This window comes from Silene latifolia, chromosome 10 (assembly GCF_048544455.1).
Source record: "Silene latifolia isolate original U9 population chromosome 10, ASM4854445v1, whole genome shotgun sequence".
Lineage (NCBI taxonomy): Eukaryota > Viridiplantae > Streptophyta > Magnoliopsida > Caryophyllales > Caryophyllaceae > Silene > Silene latifolia.
The window spans coordinates 132,352,197-132,370,980 of NC_133535.1; the positions used below are offsets into that span (position 1 = coordinate 132,352,197).

General features: G+C 37.5%; 2 protein-coding genes across 16 annotated transcripts; both read right to left on the reverse strand.

Moving 5' to 3' along the window:
* Positions 1 to 524: 524 nt before the first annotated feature.
* Positions 525 to 4,776, reverse strand: LOC141605969 (protein PGR). The gene is made up of 5 exons (XM_074424923.1): positions 4,383 to 4,776; positions 4,012 to 4,125; positions 2,985 to 3,207; positions 2,016 to 2,264; positions 525 to 925 (listed from the first exon to the last, which is right to left on the reverse strand). The coding sequence occupies exons 1-5, from the start codon at positions 4,526 to 4,528 to the stop codon at positions 794 to 796; spliced, it is 864 nt and encodes a 287-aa protein (XP_074281024.1). The 5' UTR covers positions 4,529 to 4,776; the 3' UTR covers positions 525 to 793.
* A 434-nt stretch (positions 4,777 to 5,210) lies between these two features.
* LOC141605967 (transcriptional corepressor LEUNIG-like) lies at positions 5,211 to 16,890 on the reverse strand. Of its 15 annotated transcripts, none has more exons than XM_074424909.1 (18): positions 16,433 to 16,890; positions 15,785 to 15,882; positions 15,532 to 15,641; positions 13,872 to 14,159; positions 13,157 to 13,245; positions 12,983 to 13,073; positions 12,496 to 12,580; positions 12,091 to 12,140; positions 9,758 to 10,051; positions 9,519 to 9,686; positions 8,867 to 9,112; positions 8,336 to 8,453; positions 7,850 to 7,965; positions 7,616 to 7,765; positions 7,074 to 7,229; positions 6,735 to 6,851; positions 6,307 to 6,516; positions 5,211 to 5,645 (listed from the first exon to the last, which is right to left on the reverse strand). In XM_074424909.1, the coding sequence occupies exons 1-18, from the start codon at positions 16,462 to 16,464 to the stop codon at positions 5,502 to 5,504; spliced, it is 2,562 nt and encodes an 853-aa protein (XP_074281010.1). In that variant the 5' UTR covers positions 16,465 to 16,890; the 3' UTR covers positions 5,211 to 5,501. The 15 variants fall into 15 exon arrangements, with proteins under 15 accessions (XP_074281010.1, XP_074281013.1, XP_074281016.1 ...); XM_074424912.1 differs by having other exon boundaries at positions 9,519 to 9,683; positions 16,433 to 16,830; XM_074424915.1 differs by having other exon boundaries at positions 7,074 to 7,226; positions 9,519 to 9,683; positions 16,433 to 16,676.
* Positions 16,891 to 18,784: the final 1,894 nt, after the last annotated feature.

Consider the following 18,784-nt stretch of genomic DNA (forward strand, 5'->3'; position numbering starts at 1 on the left):
GACCTCAGTAATATTTGGGGTGTTAGAATAAAGCTAGTCCTGCTTGTGACGGGCTAATACCGTCACAAGCTTGTGACCTCTCACAAAGAGGGAGAGGGGACAAGGTGGGACACTCCCATGTGCTTCCCACTCACCTCTCAATGGACATTTTGTGAGAGAAAACGGTATCCGTCACAACCTTGTGACGGATATCACCGTCTTCAATGAGAATTTGCGGTTAGAATATGATCCTGCAATTCGACCTAGGTAATTCTATCCTCCGAATACATTGTCTCATACGATACTTCCCTACAATGCGAACATTCATTTTTGCTCGAGATTGTGCAAATAATCGTCACCCTGGTTTCTGCTTCTGATTAAGATTGCGAACACCAACTAGTTGTCACACTCGTTTCACAGCGGGTCAAGACCCAAAACTACCTCACTTTAAAGCATTACGATTGCATGATTTGCCAATTTTACAGTACCCAATTTTATTTTCAATAAAGCACAAAGACTCATTATTCTTTGATTTTAGATTATAATTGGATAAATAAAATCATAATCATACTATAAAAATCTTGTTCTCTAGGATGCTGATTACAAAAGAGATCCAGAAATTATCAGTATCCAAGAATACCTCGTAAATTTTCAAGATCTTTGCTCTGTAGAGTCAGGATCCTAGTATCAATCAGTCTGGTCAAAATTTGTCAAGGGATAAGATCAACAAAACGTTATACAACAGCATCTTCACTATCTGGATTCTGGAAGAATCGTGTATATGATGAATCTTGTACAATCAATCGAAGGCATCTTAGAAAATGTACACACAAGCCACCGACGTTAGAAGACTTGTAATAATTATTGAGACGAAATTGACGGCGTTGTTGTCGAGTATACTAAGGCCTGAGATTCTTTTCACAGTTGGCCCCGGTTTCCCGACAACCTTCAATGGCAATTCAGAAATGGTCAATAAATAACGTGCGAGTTTTTGTTCTGAAACAAATCATGCTCTTCACTTCAGAGGTTGTAAGACAAGGTTCAATTGACATGATTAATAGTTACATTTCTACGGTGCACAGTATAAATCGAAAAACAAGGGTATCATACCATAGAAGTCGAGTGAATAAAACAAAAGCAGGCGTGTTTTCCAGGTTCAACGACGTATAGTAGAGTACGTAAAAGCACAGAAGGATGAATGAAAGCATGGAGTAGCTGCTACCCCAACAGCAAAATTATTCGTAACACCTGAAGCAGGAAGGATGCTCCCAAAAGTAGCTATCCCAAATCCCAATATTTGTGAGATAGAACAAAAATTGCCACCTCAAATTCTGGGCATCAATGAGAAATGAGGATTGTTTGTGCCTTATGGGAAATATTGATGTGGTCACTTAGAAAAAGACTTGGATAAAGAGACTGGTACAGAGTTGGGTCACCCGAGTTCGGATAATTTCGGATTTAGGTCTAGGTTTGTTTTGGGCAAGGTTGCCTTATGAATATGCCACATCAAATAAGTGATACTCTTATATAGTAGTATCTCTTAGATAGAAGTAAACACCACGATGCAATACGCTCGAACTCCTTCACTGTTTGCTTGGGAGTCATGTGAGTCCGGTAACCCAGGTTTAGGGTGTCCAAGCTTTTCATAGAGCAGTTTCGATAAAGTTACGTCAGGATGGTGGTTTAGGATTGGGTCATTTGGATCCAAGTTGGGTTGTTTAGTCTGATGATTGTTTTTGTAACTTGGATGTAATTTCATTTGGGGGGTAATTTGGGTCACTTAAAATCAGGCTATTTCCGGTCTCAGAGCTAGGCTGTTTGTTGTTCAGGTCGCATCTTTCTTGCCAGGTCTATGTAGTGGAGCAGTGTTTACTCGGTCTGCTATCTACACTTTTGGCACAAAAGCTTTGGGGAAACACAAAAGTGGCAACAGGCCAAAAATATACATGTTTACTGGCAAATGGACGAAGGGGGCAAATTTAGCAACACAATAGGTTATCCATATTCTCATATTAATAAGATGACATAGGATTTACCTTATTACGAACTGAGCAAAAACCGCTGAATTGCAGAGTTGCTCCCAATAAAGAATCTATCACGCTGCCACCAAGTCCCGATAGGACAGAAAGGGGAATTACCAGTAACTGCTTTAAAGCTATGTCAGTAGAACATGTTGCCGTAACAAATCCAAGGACAACGAATGTCAAGCCAATTACACCGCCTCCTGCTGCAGCTGCTAAGAGCCCGGTTCTTGTTACCCCACCATTTGTACCCTTTCGGACAGGCTGACAGACATCACGGAAGAGCATCAGCATATTAGTCCTTATTATCTTAGAACCAACTTTCTTCATTCTGCTGATAATTTCAATTCATTTTACAGTAAATCTAGAATGCAAAACATTTTCAGAAAATAGGCTAAGTGAAAAACTGTGAACACTTACTCTCATATAATCAACAATTTTCGGTTTTCGAGGTAAGCTTTGACTCTTAATTTTATAAAAGTGTGTTTTGAGAAAAATTATGAAAAATATAACCTTGGATTCGCAATGGAAATGTTTCAAAAGAGTGTACATTTCATAATATTTGTACATATTTTGAGAGATATTAAAGAGAGCAATGAGTCTAATTAAGTGAGAAAGACTTATAAAATGACAGAGAGAGTATTGAACTATCAATAGCTAGCTAAACAGCCAGTATTACGAGTCTACGACCATACACTCATGATTCAACACTTTAAATAAACATGTTTGCTTGGGTATGCTCCTTCAATTTTTGAGACTAAAGAATTGACACATACTTAACAGATGATTCCCACGAAAAACAAATGATATTGATGAATTCACAAATAAGTAAATAACATAGATGTTGAGACACCCTTAACATCCAGGTAATGTAAAGTGTAAACGGCCAAATTTCTCAAACATAGAGCTAAGCATGGCATACATTCTTAAAATTATGAAGGCATTAAGACAGACATTTTAAATAGACATCAGTTATGCTTTCACCTTAAGGGTTGTGATGAGTCGAGGCTGAGCTTCACTAAGTACGCCAATTTCGGAAGACCAAGTGTCTCCATTACAACAGCAATAGTGACCGATTATGCCTCCTGCGAGTGCAGTAATAAGAGAAGATTCTTTGGAATCTAAACATTTGTCGTCCCATCTTACCAACTTCCAGATAGTTGCAACCAAAACAGCAGCAACAACACTGTTGCATAAAACTTGTAACCTACAAAGTGGTAAGGCCCAAGGTAGAGTGAGCATTGCAAACGAAAAAAGATACTCCGTATATGAACAAAGCAGGTTAGCCACTTAGCCTCCAAAGATATCAAAGCAATTGAAGGAACATACCCCAGCTGTTGATCATATGAAGTATAATACCCGAACATACAAGACACGACATTTATATTACTGAATTAGCCGCATTAGCTTTTTGTATGCGAGGATAATTCAGAACAATGAGGCTAATTGAGCGAAACAGGAAGGCGATGTTTAGTACACGTAATATCGCTCAGTAGTACTCTGTAGTTTAGAGTCAATCAATACTAGTAACAGATACCGAAAACACCAGATAACAAATTCATTCCATTTCTGGTACCCTTCAACACTGAAACACTACTCCCTCCGTCCCAGTCAATTGTTTGTTGTCCTTTGGTTTTGGCACAAAGACCAAGGAAGGAGGGGGAAGCCACTTACTAAATGACAAGTGGACTAAATTGAGTGTAAATGATCAAATTGCTCATTAAGTTCATTCTTAAAATAAAATCGACAACAATTGACCGAGACACCCAAAAATGGAATAAGACAACAAATGACCGGTACAGAGAGAGTAGATTCAATCATATGCAAATAAACCCCCCAAAAGGAAAAAAGTCAACTCTACATTCTACAAGCTCAAAAACATAAATGAAGTACAAAAAATTACTAAATTTTACAAAAGAACCGTATTAATAACCGTAAGTAGTTATCAAAAAAACTGTTTTAGACGGCTTAAGAGTTTACACAAGTATTTGTAACAAAAGTAACAGCTTACCAGTTTCTTTGTCCACCATCCTTGTACTCAACGTCAGATTTACGTTTCTTTTCTGCCCCAATTTTAGTCAACTTTGATGAACTGAAGAAAAACACCAGCAATAGAGCTCCAAACCTATATAATGCTAATTAGTCTCCTGTGAGGCGGTTTTACGCTAATATTATTTAAAACGAATCGCCATATTGGTTTAAAACAAAAACAAACACTAAAAAAGCGGTACAAAAAAACCCGTTTAGAACAAATTCTTGTGTGAGGCGGTCTTACACAAAATAAATTCGATCACTAAATTAATTGACTACCCTTTTCATTTTATGAACAATTGTAATAAAATCAATAAGATATAAGAATAAAGAGATGAAATTTATGTAAACCTGAGATTGGCAGCAAGATGTATGGACATGACAAGAAACCCAGAAAGTGCTCCTGATAAATTAAGGGATTTTTTCCTGTATGCTCTAATTGCAATTAGAAATGAAATTAAAATGGCAGTTAATGGTTGCATCAAAACTCTTTCCATTTTTTGTTATTGGGATTTAAGGTTGATTGAAAATGCAGGAAATTTGGGGAAATAATTGTTAGGAGAGAAGGTTTATGGAGTTTTATTTGTTGAGTAATGACCTCTGCAATTGCACAAATTATTTTCTTTGGGTGACGAGAGAACTTGTAAACGGTATACCAGGTAAACCATATGAGAGTGACAGAGCCTTAGATTTTTATAGGAGCATTGCACAAATTGTTACATCTGCAACATACGGGTCGGGTGATAGGTTGGTATGGAATACTATGTTGTATGGAGCATGTGAGGAAGTGGTTTTGAGACCACCGTGTAACGTCATCTCATTTTCCATACGGTGATTCATTTCATTGTTGAGCGATGAGTTTCTATGTATGACTAAATTCCGGCAAGTTGTTATCGTGGTATCGGAACTTGATTTAAGACAAGACAACCCTCTCTATTAGTCTTCGCTAAAAAACACAATCAGATATCACAGTTACGGATTTCACCGCAACATAATTGGGAAAGTGCCAAGGTCAATAAGAGCGATACCTATAAGGTACGTTATGAGATAAACCTCGTCCACACCAAGATCACCCTTGTAACTGGTATACTTCGTAAATAACACATCACAGAAAATAGGATGGTTGTTTCATCGCTGTAGGCCCTTAGCAGCACCATTGTTTAGAAGTCAACAAAATAAGGAGAAGATTTATGAAGTTTACCTCCCACATTTAAGAAATTATAATGGCGGTCTCTAATACAGATACGTTAGATGGTGTGTGTTTCAAGATAACATTTATTGGTTTCAGTATTTAGAAAAAAAGACTTTTTCACCCATTACTCATGAGTTTCACCCACATATGGCGTTCGTGTACATCAGAGTTTCGTCTATTGGTAGCTAAACACAAATTCTGGGAACTATTTGATCTATATATTGATAGAAAACATGTTAGGGCTTTTCTACCCATCAAAAACAGAGTATGAAGGCCCGTCACTCCCATATCTTGACACACTTGTCGTGGCTGGCAGAAGCGAACGACCCAGTGGCAGTAGATGCAGTCAAGGACGTGATTAGTCCTTCATGAGCTATTACGGTCATTGTTTTGTTTTCCACCATATCCCAAAGTTCCAAATTCTGGCAATGTAACAAAAGATATTTAGCCATAGCATAAATGGAATACAGGCTGACTGACGGCTTTAAGGATGTACATCTATTTGAAGTATAGGCCTCACAAATGGATTATTTGGGTTGTGTAGGGTGGACACGGCGTCCAAGTTGGGGCTGTTACCCGATCAATGCTAGTTAGATCATTTTAGGCTTGATGCTTATCGGTCTTTCTGAGACGTGGGCACATGACTATTAATGTTACTTGCTAAATAAAGTATAAACTCGCTATTATTTGGTTCCTGATTATGATGGAATAAAGCAAAATGGTTCACTAGACTAGGTGTGATCGTTTTATTATGAACTAGCAATCATTGATGCAATGCTCGACACAATTCTCAGTATGGGTTATCTAAAAACAACCTTTATATGTTGGCAACACAAAGGCAGATCTGCTTTAGATCAGAGATCTTACACCCTGCCGTTCGCAAAACTCGTGAGATACTGAGCTAATGTTACTGTCACCGTAGTTATTTTTGGGGGGTTGGGTAGTTTTATGTCAAGTTAGCTCGAGGTTGAGCTTATTCCATGTTTCTCCGCTTAAATCCAATGATTAAGATCAAGACAATTTTGCCAAGTCAGTTTAGAAGACATAGAAACTCAAAGAAAGTATGTGCAGTAAGAAACTTGCCTGGTAACAGCCTATGATAAGCAGAGAAGGGAAGACAGGGTGGAATACACACGTGTTAAACTTATTGCCATTGCTATTTAGTTCATGCAGGCATTGCCATTTGCTGCCCGATGAACCAACTCTCCACACTCTTACCATGTCCTCGCTCAAGCATGCCAGACGTTCGCCAGAAGGATGCCAACAGATGGAATGCAATTTTTTTGCATGGCCCTAACACATGAAATTATGCAATCAATATTATTCTTTTTCTATAGTAAAAGTAATTATGGGTTCTTTAGTTGTTTGCACAACTTTCACATCTAACATTGCATTTGTAAGTTAATCATGCCAAGCCAAAAGACCATGTGATTCTCAGACAGAATGACGAGCCATTGCAGTAAAAGAAATTCAGAAAATACACATGCAAATGCATATATACATATCATTACCTGTAACTGCTCAATGCATCGGAAGCTCTGTGTATCAATTATTTTAACATGTGAATCTGAAGCAGCCGCAAGACATTTTGCAAAAACAGGCTGAAATCTGACCATTACTGTAGCCCCCTGGAGAAAAACAACACATAACAAAGAAGAAAAGGGAGTAAACTATCTTTTACCAAGCACATATTACTTTTTTTAATGTAAAGGGAGCCACAAAGGCAGATTTGATGCTAACGAGTTTTAGAACACGTCATGAGTATCACCACTCAATAACTTTATGGGCTGACAACTGCATGAAACAAGAAGATGAGATATCAAATTCAGAGCATCGTTCTATTCCAATACCTCTAAAACCCTAGGACAACTGCCCTTTGTAATACTCCAGATCCGTATCTCGCCATTTGAATCATTAGAGCAGATAAGATCCTCCTCTGTTGGATGGAAATCTAATGACATGACAGATGTAGAGTGGCCTGTGAAATTTCGAAGGGAATAGCCCTGCTGAAAGAGATTTTGTATTATCTAGTTAGGAAATTGTACAATACAAGCTTTATGATATCAATAGAAATGATGAACAAAAAAGAGTATATAACTCGCATCTTTGATATAGAAAAGCCTAATATAAGAAAATAAATGGGAACAAAACCAAGAAACACTGCCAACAAGTGACTGCCCACATTCAAAGATTAAATGAAGGTCTTTCAGTAACACACTTAGGCTTAGGCCTGGCTCATATGGGTTGAATACTGTCGAGTCACTTCAGGTAAGGGATTGGGTAGGCTTGCACAGAAACGTCTATAGATACCATTCTAACACTATGATGGAAACAAAACCAACACAGAATCCATTTCACAAAATAGGAATGAACTCCAAGTAAGTATACTAACATTATCAGAATCCCAAACCCGAACAGTTTTGTCGAACGATGATGTTGCCAACCGTGACATGCTTGGACTAAACCGAACATCTGTTATCATATGAGTATGTTCCTCAAGAATGGATTTATGCTTTTGACTATCAGTGAGCCACAGCACAGCCTGAAAAATGATTCAATTATCAGCTAGTAAATCTAACACGATTAGGCGATTAGTAACAGCTGATTAGATCTACCAAGCACTAACCTTCTTATCATGGCCACCGGTGGCCAGCAGTTTTCCGTCTGCAGAGAAATGACAACAGTTGACTTTACTAGTGCTTGCCTGAATACTCGCTTTCTGCTTGACTGTAAAACCTGTGACTGCAAAAGATGAAATGTATGTTCATTAAATGACTAGGTGCATCCTCGAATCCTAATCCATCCATCCAGTCATCCATTTGAAATCACTAGAGTCATTTTAGTCCCCAAGTTTTTGGATTAGAATTAACATTTTTTTGGTTGTAATGGTAGCCACAAGAAGGCAGTTTCGATGCTATGGTTATTTGAGAGAGAAAAAACTCAGTGTGCGACAGAATACTGGGACCCACTCTCACTGTCTCACATGGGTGCGTTTTGTGGGTTAGTTACCCAAAGTAGAAATATAGTGAATTCGTTTGAAAATCTTAAAAAAGAAAGTGCAGTGGATTCAAATTATAGGAAGGAGTATACACTTTGATCAAAAGTTTTTTACCTTTGCTTTCTTCCATATTCCGACTAATAGCATCCCTTGCATCCCCCTCTTCGTGAGACAAGAATGATGCAACATTATCATCCAAAGTTGCATCATCATCAAATCGGTTCACATCAGGCTGCATTTCCAATACATTAATAAATAACAAGATCACAACCTACATAGGACACTTCTAGAAGTTTTATAAAAGTAATCAATTGATTCGAGTAGTCAAACTTTCACAAGATCCACCATCAGCCTGGTTCAACCTTGTAATAACAACATTACAAGGGATGCCACAATGAGGGTAAAGGGGGTCCATATGTACGTAACCTTACCTCTAGGTTCAGTTTCCTAATTGATCCATAATCCATAATCAAAATTGCTTTGATAATTGCTACTTCAAAGTTCAAAATACAAAAAGGAGCGTAACTAACTTAATGGGTCACTGTGCTTTAATGCATCCTAACCCAAAGCCTAGGAAACTAGAAGTATTTGGCTCCAATGGAGTTGAAAACATGCTTATAACCTCAGGATGTGATAAATGCTTACTAGTTGATTCGGAGCTGATGTAAGCGTGCCTACACTATCAGAGCCAAACATAAGTGGGGGCCTCGAAGAACCACCACTATGTGGTAAATTTGACATAGACATAACATCGCCCGGTGTGTGCGTCGATGGCGTTGAAGGTGCTGAACTGGGTGAAGGGCCTGTAGTATTTGCCGTACCCGAGCTATTAGCAGGGCCCGAGGATGACATTGGTTGCTTCCTCTTCCTCCCCATCTGACTTTTTGAAGCCTAGAAACCCAATTAGCAAAACAAATTATACGGGAATGACGCAGGGAGAACATAAAATTGAAGCCAACCACCACACTACGCCTGATAAACTTTATAAAATATCATAAGAAACTCGCAGAAATTATTAATGTCTTTCTTCTAAATTAAAACAATAACCACCTGTTTCAGTCATGTCAAACTACAGAGTACTAAATATGTAAATATCAATGCACTTTCCTTCCACACAATAGCTCCACTCTTAACAGTTCACCCATCCACATCCTCAAAAAAAAAAAATATTGCTAAAGCAAATAGGACACGAAGCTGTTATCACAAAATATAGTATACTTCTTGGCTAATAATATGGAGGACGCAATCTACGAACTAATGAACAGAAAACTCAGTTGGGTACCACAAACTGACAAACCTGATCATTTCCGCGAAATGAATTAGGAGTACTAGCCTCCATAGTCATACTTCCAACCCCTATTTTATTATCAACCTGATTGATCTGATTAGAAACCAGTGGCGACGGGCTTGACAACGCGTTTTGAGATATTTGTGATTGTTGTTGGTTGTTTGCTAGTTGTTGCTGCTACAAATACAAAAGTCAGTTTGTCATGCATGGAAGTCAATGCTGCAATGCAGATAAAAACAACTATGCACCTTCATAAGCATTTCAGGGTCCCCATGAGGCAAAACTGGACAACCAACTTGCACAGGAGAACCAACATTTGGAACGTCGCCAAGATTACTTAGTTGCCCATCTTTCCCAATACTTACATTTTGGTTATTACTAAACATCATTTTCAGCCTTCTAGCCTCGAGCTCCGTGGAAGGAGATGCTATGTTATGTTGTCCTTGAAACAACATTTGTTGTTGCATTGGGTGCAAAGTCTGGGGCGACTGAATCATAGACTTTTGCTGCGGCATAAGCCCAGGTCGAAGTTGTTCAAATCCCTACAAAAACATGAGGAATCAAACAAATGCAGCATACAACAAGAATAAGCTTCATGAGTAAGTATGCCGAAGCTCGTCACTGAATGCACACTATCACTCCCTTTATCCAAAACCATAATTTACGTATTCCATTATGATGCGTCACAGACTCTCAAACAATAATTTATGGTCTTTTAAGCAAGTTTTGTACGGTGGGGAATGAATGTGCGACTCCCTAGCCCACTTGCACATGCTTATATAAAGAAAAAAAAAATCCAAAAGCGAACGTATACTAGCTGCTTGGACAGAGATAGTATAAAGGGCAGCCCGGTGCACAATGGCGTCCCCGCTAGGCCGGGGAAGGGTCCCACCACAAGGATGTAACTCGGGCAAGCCTTCCCTTGCCATTTTGGCAAGTAATCCCAAAATGATTTGGGGTCGGCTGACATGAATCATCCTTTAGAACCGTCAATGGGTGAACGCACAACTCAAAATGCGAATAGAAAAGGTAAAATGAAAAACAAAAGGGAGAGCAAAAATGTAATGCAAGGTCAAGGTAAACTTAAAGATCAGAAAGATAGTATACAACAACAACAACATCAGAGCCTTAATCCCAAAATGATTTGGAGTCGGCTGACATGAATCATCCTTTCGAACCGTCCATGGGTGAATGCACGCCTCAAAATGCGAATAAAAAAAGGGAAAAAGAAAAACAAAAAGGAAGAATGAAAATGTAATGAAAAGTCAAGGTAAACTTAGGGGTTTTAAAATCGAATTCCGGATTTTTTTTATAAAAACTTAAAATTTAAATCGAGAGAAAAGATTAAAACAAATTTTAAAAACCTTAAATATCATAAAAAAATTAATAATAAAAAATAAAAAGAGGTAATATAAGCCATGGCATTGTGAATCTCATTCCCAAAGCAAAAACAAACTTCTGCAAGGGAAAACAAGAGGAAGTGGAGAAGATCGGTAGAGAAAAAAAGACCAACAATACATGCAAGAGTGTGCCTATACAGTAGACATTAAGGATCAAATAATTTTCCAACTTACATAATAAAGAGTACAAATAAACACACAGATTAAAAAAAAATGCATTAGTTACCACAAGCTAAATCCGGTAATCAGCCAATTCTAATCCCTCCCATTTCAAACTAATGATCATTACCAAAATAAAAAAAAAACGATTGAAAACTAACACACATGAGTCGACATGACTGTCTCTAATTACAAATTACAACTTGCAACAGTTATAAGGTGACAGGGTCATCATATAAGAGTTAAGAAGTTTGAGACACACCAAAAGCAAAAAAAAAAAAAAGATATAGAAGTGACCACCATGTAAAATGATTGATAAATGAGCATAATATATTTATAACTTATGGAATACAGTCTTATGCCCTATGGACGCACCAGTTAGGAGGCTGGAGACTTGGAGAACTGAAAAAGTCCCTAGAGGTAGAGGGAGACCGAGACAGACATGGTTCAGAGTGATAGAGCACGATATGAGATTTCTGGGGCTCGAGGAGAGTATGGTGACGGAGAGGGCACAATGGAGGGAAAGGATACATGTGGATTTATAGTATTTGATGTTTTTTTTGACATATTTATTTAGTGTTTGTATTTAATTTTTTAAAAAAATTATTTGTTCTTCTCTCCTTTATTACACTTTTTTACCAACCACTTTCTTATATATTTTACTTTGTTTACTTTAGGGCATTCCAGATCCTTAATTCTATTTCGGTTTTCAAATCGTTTTAATCTCTTCTCTCAATTTAAATTTGAAGTTTTTATAAAAGAAATCCGGAATTCGATTTTAAAACCAATAAGTTTACCTTGACTTTATATTACATTTTCGCTCTCCCTTTTGTGTTTCACTTTTCCATTTTCTATTCACATTTTGAGGTGTGCGTTCACCCAGTGACGGTTCTAAAAGATGATTCGTGTCAGCCGACCCCAATTCATTTTGGGATTAAGGCTCTGATGTTGTTGTTGTATGGAATACAGTCTTACAAGCCAGAGACACAGAAATAAGACAGCTGAAGGTAAAGTAAACTTACAGTCAATGGCCATCCTTTCAGTGTCAGGCTGTTTCCACCTTGATTTGACCCTGAAATGCCAGCATATACTGTTAAGATAGTGCACCACTGCATCCCAAAAAAAAACAATAAAGCACACTAATTCATGATAAAATAGAACAAGATTTAGGGGGGAAAATGAACATTTTGATGCCATAAAGTTCACCTACTGAACCTAAACACAAATATGTTATACAGGAAACCTCATTCCTGATGGCAATAGCGGCATTCACGAAATTAATTACATATGAAACTTCATATCACTCTTGCCAGTAATAACTAGTGAATGATTTCATAAATTCTGAAGCAATACCTCAAATATTTTAGTGTTCATGTTCAAACACCAAGACCCAAACCCTCTAAAAGTAAGGCTTGCTATGAATGTACCTGGAACGCCCATCAAAGACGCTTCTGGACCAAGTTGACCACTAGCTCTTCCATTTATAATTGGGTTCACTTCAGATTTCATATCCTGCTATATCATCAAGAAGTATGATCCGCACATTAACCATCAAACAAATACATGGACAACAAAAAGTTTCAGGTAGCACAACCCATTCACTAGAAAGTGAATCAAAGAGAACATAGACGGTGTAGTAAAGTGGCCTTCAACCGCCGATCAATTTGTGAAATAGGGCAACAAGAAAATTCTACAGGAAACAGCCTTCAAAGTTCAATCCCCCGTAGTTTATCTTATTACCCCTAAACATTTGAACCGTCAACACTTTGAGCTCCACAAATCCCACCAATTTCACCATTGGCATACACTTACTGTTGTTGATTTTATAAGAGTAGAAATACTACTCCGTACATTATAAACAATAAAGGGTTGTAGCTCAGTCAAAAGAACAGCAAAGAGAAAGGATAGACATACTTGTCCAGAAATTGGAAGTTGTGGACTCTGATTCTGAAATTGCTGAAGATTTCCTGAGATGCCTCCTCCAACAGTCCCATGCAAAGTTTGTCTTCCAGTACACAGCCATCATCAGTCAAAGAAAGGCCTAAGAAAAAACAATGAGATCAATATAACAAAAATAGAAATACTCACCCTGGATGATGGCCACCAACTCCAGCTGATTTCAACATTGATGCTTGGTTTTGATCCAAACGTGGGCCCCCGTTGTCCATAAACTTTTGCTAAAACAAGAATATAAGAAAAGAACTCAGCCTAAATTCTCTATCCACAAGACCATGGAAAAAAAACACATAAATCAGTGAAAGGGTTTTCATTTACAACGGGGACAACGACTACCTAGTCTTTGGTTTTATTTTAAAATCAAATAAAGCAAATTGACTCAATAGAGTGGTTGCACTTCTCATCAATGAAATTCTTAACACAAATTTTATCCTCGGTCATCAAGGAACAGCCTTGTTGTGTTAAGAACACAAGGGTAAAGTTGTGCCCCACTTGTGGAAGCCCTTGAGGAACTAAGTGGTTGTTGTTGTGTCAACAACACGGTAGAGTTGTGTGCCATTTGTGGAAGCCCTTGAGGAACTAGGTGGTGGTTGTTGTGTTAACAACACAAGGGTAAAGTTGTGTGCCATTTGTTGTTGTTGTTGTTGTTGTTTCAACACTTTATTTCCACGGCGTGTTGAATGTCCGACAAACACCTCGACACTTCTTTTAGGGCAAAAATGGGGAACTTCGTCATAAAATAATTGTGTACAGACACTCTAACACTGTGTCGAATCCGACACTTGTAGCTGAGTCAAAATAACATACGTGGTTGTTGGTGTAAGAAAGGTCATCAGAAAACATATACCTTAATGTCATCAGAAAGATCTCTCTGGGTCGGAAGCTTTAATTTCTCTTCAAATATCTTTGCGGCCACAGCATTCATAGATCCACCAGGATTCTGTCTCATAAGAAGATCAGAATTTCCAACTCCATTGGAATTACCATTTAAAAGCTGGGCATTGTCTCTCCGGGGCTGTTGTTGTTGTGGATGCTGTTGATTCTGTCTCATCATCATTTGCATCTGTTGTTGTTGGAGTTGCTGGGATTTTTGTTGCTGTAAGTATTGCTGCTCCCTAGCTTTGGATACTTGAGTCTGCCGCCAAAATCATGAAATAAGATAGATTAATAGACATCAACAAGAACATGTAATCCATATCCGTTAACTTTTTAAATACTCCCAAAGTTACATTTAAATTATCCTCATTTGACTTATGTTAATGTGCTAGAAATTTTTTTTTTCTTTAGGCGGGTAAAAGCGTTAACATCAGTATAATACCTTTCTAAGAATAGGACAGGAACAGTCTATTTGGCACAACCCACGAAGAAAACAAGGGTAAAATCCATGCCGCTTAACCCCCACTCTTACAATCCCTCTCTTGTAGCTTCTTTTCTTGAACAACAGTTTTCGTGGCTAAATATTGTATTATATCTTATATCTTATATGGTTGTTCTCCATTATATAGTTTTCGAGCTATAGAAAATTTAAATCCAGGAAGAGTCAAAGGGCTTGTTCCATATATCTAATGGAGCCAAAGACTCAATAACTCTTTGGTTCTTGATTATGATGGAATAAATCAAAATGGCCCGCTAAAGTGGTTGTGCTTCTTGCTCTTGTAAAGTAGTGGTCCTTCCATGCAATTCTCGACTCAACTTTCATCTTGAGTCATTCAGAAACAGCCTCTTTGAATTGGTGACACAAGGGTAAGGCTGCGTAAATCCAACCCCCCCCCCCCCCCCCCACCACCACCACCCCCCACCACCGACACACCCCTCTTACCCCACAATTTGCGGGAGCCATTGAGGCATTGGGGTAATGTTGTTGCTGAAGAGTCAAAAGGACATACAGCATTTTTTTGCATTGTGTAATTAATTTCCTTTGTGCGCTTTCAGTTATTACAATAAATTTCTTTGCCAACTCCAAAAATATGGCTCCTTGAAATAAAAACAGGATAAGATAATTGGATGTCGTTTAAAGGTATTTTAGAGGTTCAACAAACATATACAAGCTCACAAGTAAAAAATATTATGAGAGTAATCAAATCACGCTGAAAGAACAAAACTACCACTCTAGTAAAAGACACTTACAAAAATACAAAGTTCAACCACACGACTTATGCTCATCCGAATAAAATGTCATTTGACTTATGCTCATCCGAATAATTAGAACTTTCAACCTTAGACCATTGCTTGGATGGGAACAGAAGGGGACAAAATACCTTGTTTAAATGTGAGTTGGGGCCAGAGGGGAATGGAAGGGAGGAAAGGAAATTGGAGGGGACACATATCTCCTTATACAAGCCAGGTTAAAATTCTTCCATTTAAAAGCAAAACAACTGCTGAAAAGAAATAAAGTGCAGAAAAAATACCACACTGAACTCTAGGAATACCAATGAACTGTAAGTAATGTGGTAGTTAGTATCACAAAGAAAAGTGAACCGTAGACGAACGAAATAATGAAATCCCACCTCAAGGTAAGACGCCGCTGCATCTGAGTGCTTATCATTAGTCCTTGCAATGAAAATGTCCCAAAACACCGACCACCACTCGAAAAGGAATCCCCCTGGAGCATCAATTGCTACAAAACCAATGAAAGTAACCATCACAAAGCAAATCCAACAAAGTTACGACGACACTGGATTCATTCAAATTTCAGATCTTTATTTCTTTTAGTCAATATTCAGCATTACTACAAGTTCCTTTTGTAAGGGCTCCACTTACCAACAGGATCAGTAGACACTTTTCCTTCTTGCTGAAAAGCATTAGCAGAAGCATGTAATTTCCTCTTCACAAAATAATCATGTATATAAACATCTAACCTGTTTCCCACAACAATACACAACAATTTTTTATCAATTCTCACACAATTTAACAGTATGAAAAACAAACCAATCTCACAAGGAATCAACCCTAGCAAAGCAGAACAAGCCTAAAATTTGACAAAAGATCCCTTAAAATTGGTTACTAAAAATAGTAATTAAGCATAAATTAACACAAAACAACTGCTCAATTATCAAAACCCCAATTAATTTCTATAAAATTGCACATAAATAGAAATCTCGGGTCATTCAGAAACCGCCTCTTTTCTGTAGCTGATAAAAGGGTAAGGCGACCGCCTACCCCGCAATTCGCGGGAACCATTGACGTACTGGGGTAACGTTGTTTATGCACAAAAATAGTAAGAACTAGTAAAAATTTCACCAACCCAGATTACAAAACCACCAAAATTACAAAACCCACCAACCAATTCAATCAAAAAACTTGAAATTTGACCAAAACAGCAAAACCCAATTCCAGATTAATCAATAAAATCATTGAATTACAGAATAAACCCAGAAAAGATTGAAGTGTTTGAAGTTACAAACTTACATTTTATCAGCTTCCCAATTAGTCTGTGACATGGTAATAAATAAACCCAGAAACTATAAGGAGATAAACTTATTCTTGTGAAGAAATAGTATTGATGATTATGGTGAATTAGAGAGGAAATTGGTTTGACAAAAGTCTATTTTATCAACTACTGTAGAATAATTTCTGGGTTCATCGCACAGAAGGTTCTTATTATGTGCTAATTAGTCTTCTTTATTAAGATAAATATTTAATTGTTGTTTATGGACTAAACTTTTCAACTACACTTTACTTGATACATGGTGCGATTATCATGGTTAATATTACTAATAACTATCTTAAATAAGAATTTGTATTTCATCCATTTTTATTTTCGTTATTTTGGTTAATTAAAGTTGAAGGGTTTGGGATCGAAATATAACTATATAAAGAGTAGTTCAAATACATAAATAAGAAACGTGATAGTGGTAAAGAGAAGTGGACAGGAGAATGGAGGGAATGGGAGTTATTACTCTCGTATGAGTGTAATACGTTGCTAGAAGGAATTAATGATAATTATTACCGAGTCCTATTTATCATGACAAGTTTACGTTTAGACATAATTATTACCGATGTAATAAAGAGCAGAATAAGAGGACGGAGAAGAGGATTGGTGGTAAGCTGGTAATGGAAGTTGGATAGAAGGGGTGACGGGAAAAGAACTAACGGGAAACTATAACCGGTATGTAACGTATTATGTAAATGAGAGATAGACAACTATTACTCCGCTTTGTGAACTAATTATATTATCTCTCTTTTACATTTTTTCGATTTAATAATATGACTTTCTCCTTTTTATGTTTCATCGGAATGCTGATGATACTTCTACCAGTGGGGCTGGTTCTGAAATTACTTTTGAAGATGAAGTTGGCCAATTTTTGAATGATATCTCAAGGTGAATTGTCAATGACAAAGGTAATTCATATCCAAATTATACGTATGTAAAAATATAAATTAGTTTGAATATTCTAGTAACAATTAGTTTTATCACCAGTGAAAACCGCGGGATTGTCTAAAAGTATACAACATATATTTGCTAATAAATGTCATTCATGTTCATCTATGTCAAGAGGTTTCGAAAGTCTGAAACCACTTTCCATTCTCTCTCTAAAATTCTAGAGAGCTTCTCTCTCGTTTCGAGAGCTTCAAACAGAAAATTTCAATCTAGCTACTGCAATAGCTTCAAGTGTCTTTCAATTAGATTTTCTCCTTTCATCCGTCTTTCAATTAGGTCTATAGGTTCTTAGCCTAATTGATTTTCTGATTACAAATATTCCCCAATTTATCCTATTTTGTTTTAATTAAATCCGATATCCACTTTGATTATCCAACTTCTGCCTTAAATGATTACTCTAAGCAGCATTTAATTGACTGTCTGAATCAATAAGTTCCTGCAACAATAAAGGAATCTGGTTAGCCTCTTTGGTAAAGTTCCTTTACAATCATTTTACTACAGTGTGTTTAATTGGGGGTTAGGGTTTTTGAGGGTCTCGATATTTCTCTCGCCAATCCCAGTTGCTCTTGCTTGGATTGGGACTGACGTTTGATTCTTCGGCTCCTCCAATCTTTCCACTATTTAAACGGAAGCAATGGAACAGTTTTCTCCATCTTCCTCTAATTCATCTTCTATTACTTCTTCTTCTTCAATTACAAATTCAACAAATATAAGAAAACCTTTTATTTATTCCCAAATTATCCAAGACAAGGCCAGAATAATGGAATTTGAGTACCAATTTGGAAGATTTGCTATTGGTGTTGAGGGTCAGGGTGTGGGTGTGCAACAACTTAACCCTGGTGTGAACCACAATCACCAAACTTTTCATCAAACCCATCACAACGCTGAATTTCAACCAACAAACCCCTTACATGTGAATCTTTGGCGCTTCCCTAGGTCTGGTGGGGTTATTAACATTGATCCTACCCAACTTGGTAAATCAAGGGATTTCTGGGGTAACTGTATTCTGGGGTTCTTAGTGGATTATCGTATTTTGAGGCGGAAAAAGTGAATGATATTATTGAGAAACGTTGGAGTACAAAAGACAAAGTGAAGGCCTTTAGAATGGGGGAGATTTACGTCCTCCATTGCTCTGATATGAAGGATCTACAGGGTTTGTTGGAGAGGAGTACTGCCACTCTGGATGGTGCTGTTATGGTATTTGCAAAATGGTACCAAGATGTTGTTCCAAGGACGGTACGGTTTCCTTTTGCGGAGGTGTGGGTCAAAGTGTGTGGGCTACCCTTTGAATATCTTTCTATGGATGTGGCAATGGTAGCGGGTAAGATTCTTAGTCAGAATTTCTTTGTTGAACCCTTTGACCAAGTCCCTGACTATGA

Coding starts and splice junctions, on each gene's coding strand:
- LOC141605969 (XM_074424923.1), bottom strand. CDS start 4,528: ATGGAAAGAGTTTTGATGCAACCATTAACTGCCATTTTAATTTCATTT. Junction 4,126..4,382: donor CATCTTGCTGCCAATCTCAG/GTTTACATAAAT, acceptor AGCATTATATAG/GTTTGGAGCTCTATTGCTGG. Junction 2,265..2,984: donor GACTCATCACAACCCTTAAG/GTGAAAGCATAA, acceptor GATGTCTGTCAG/CCTGTCCGAAAGGGTACAAA.
- LOC141605967 (XM_074424908.1), bottom strand. CDS start 16,464: ATGTCACAGACTAATTGGGAAGCTGATAAAAT. Junction 15,883..16,432: donor AATTGGGAAGCTGATAAAAT/GTAAGTTTGTAA, acceptor TGTGGGAAACAG/GTTAGATGTTTATATACATG. Junction 7,766..7,849: donor CCGGTGGCCATGATAAGAAG/GTTAGTGCTTGG, acceptor ATCATTTTTCAG/GCTGTGCTGTGGCTCACTGA.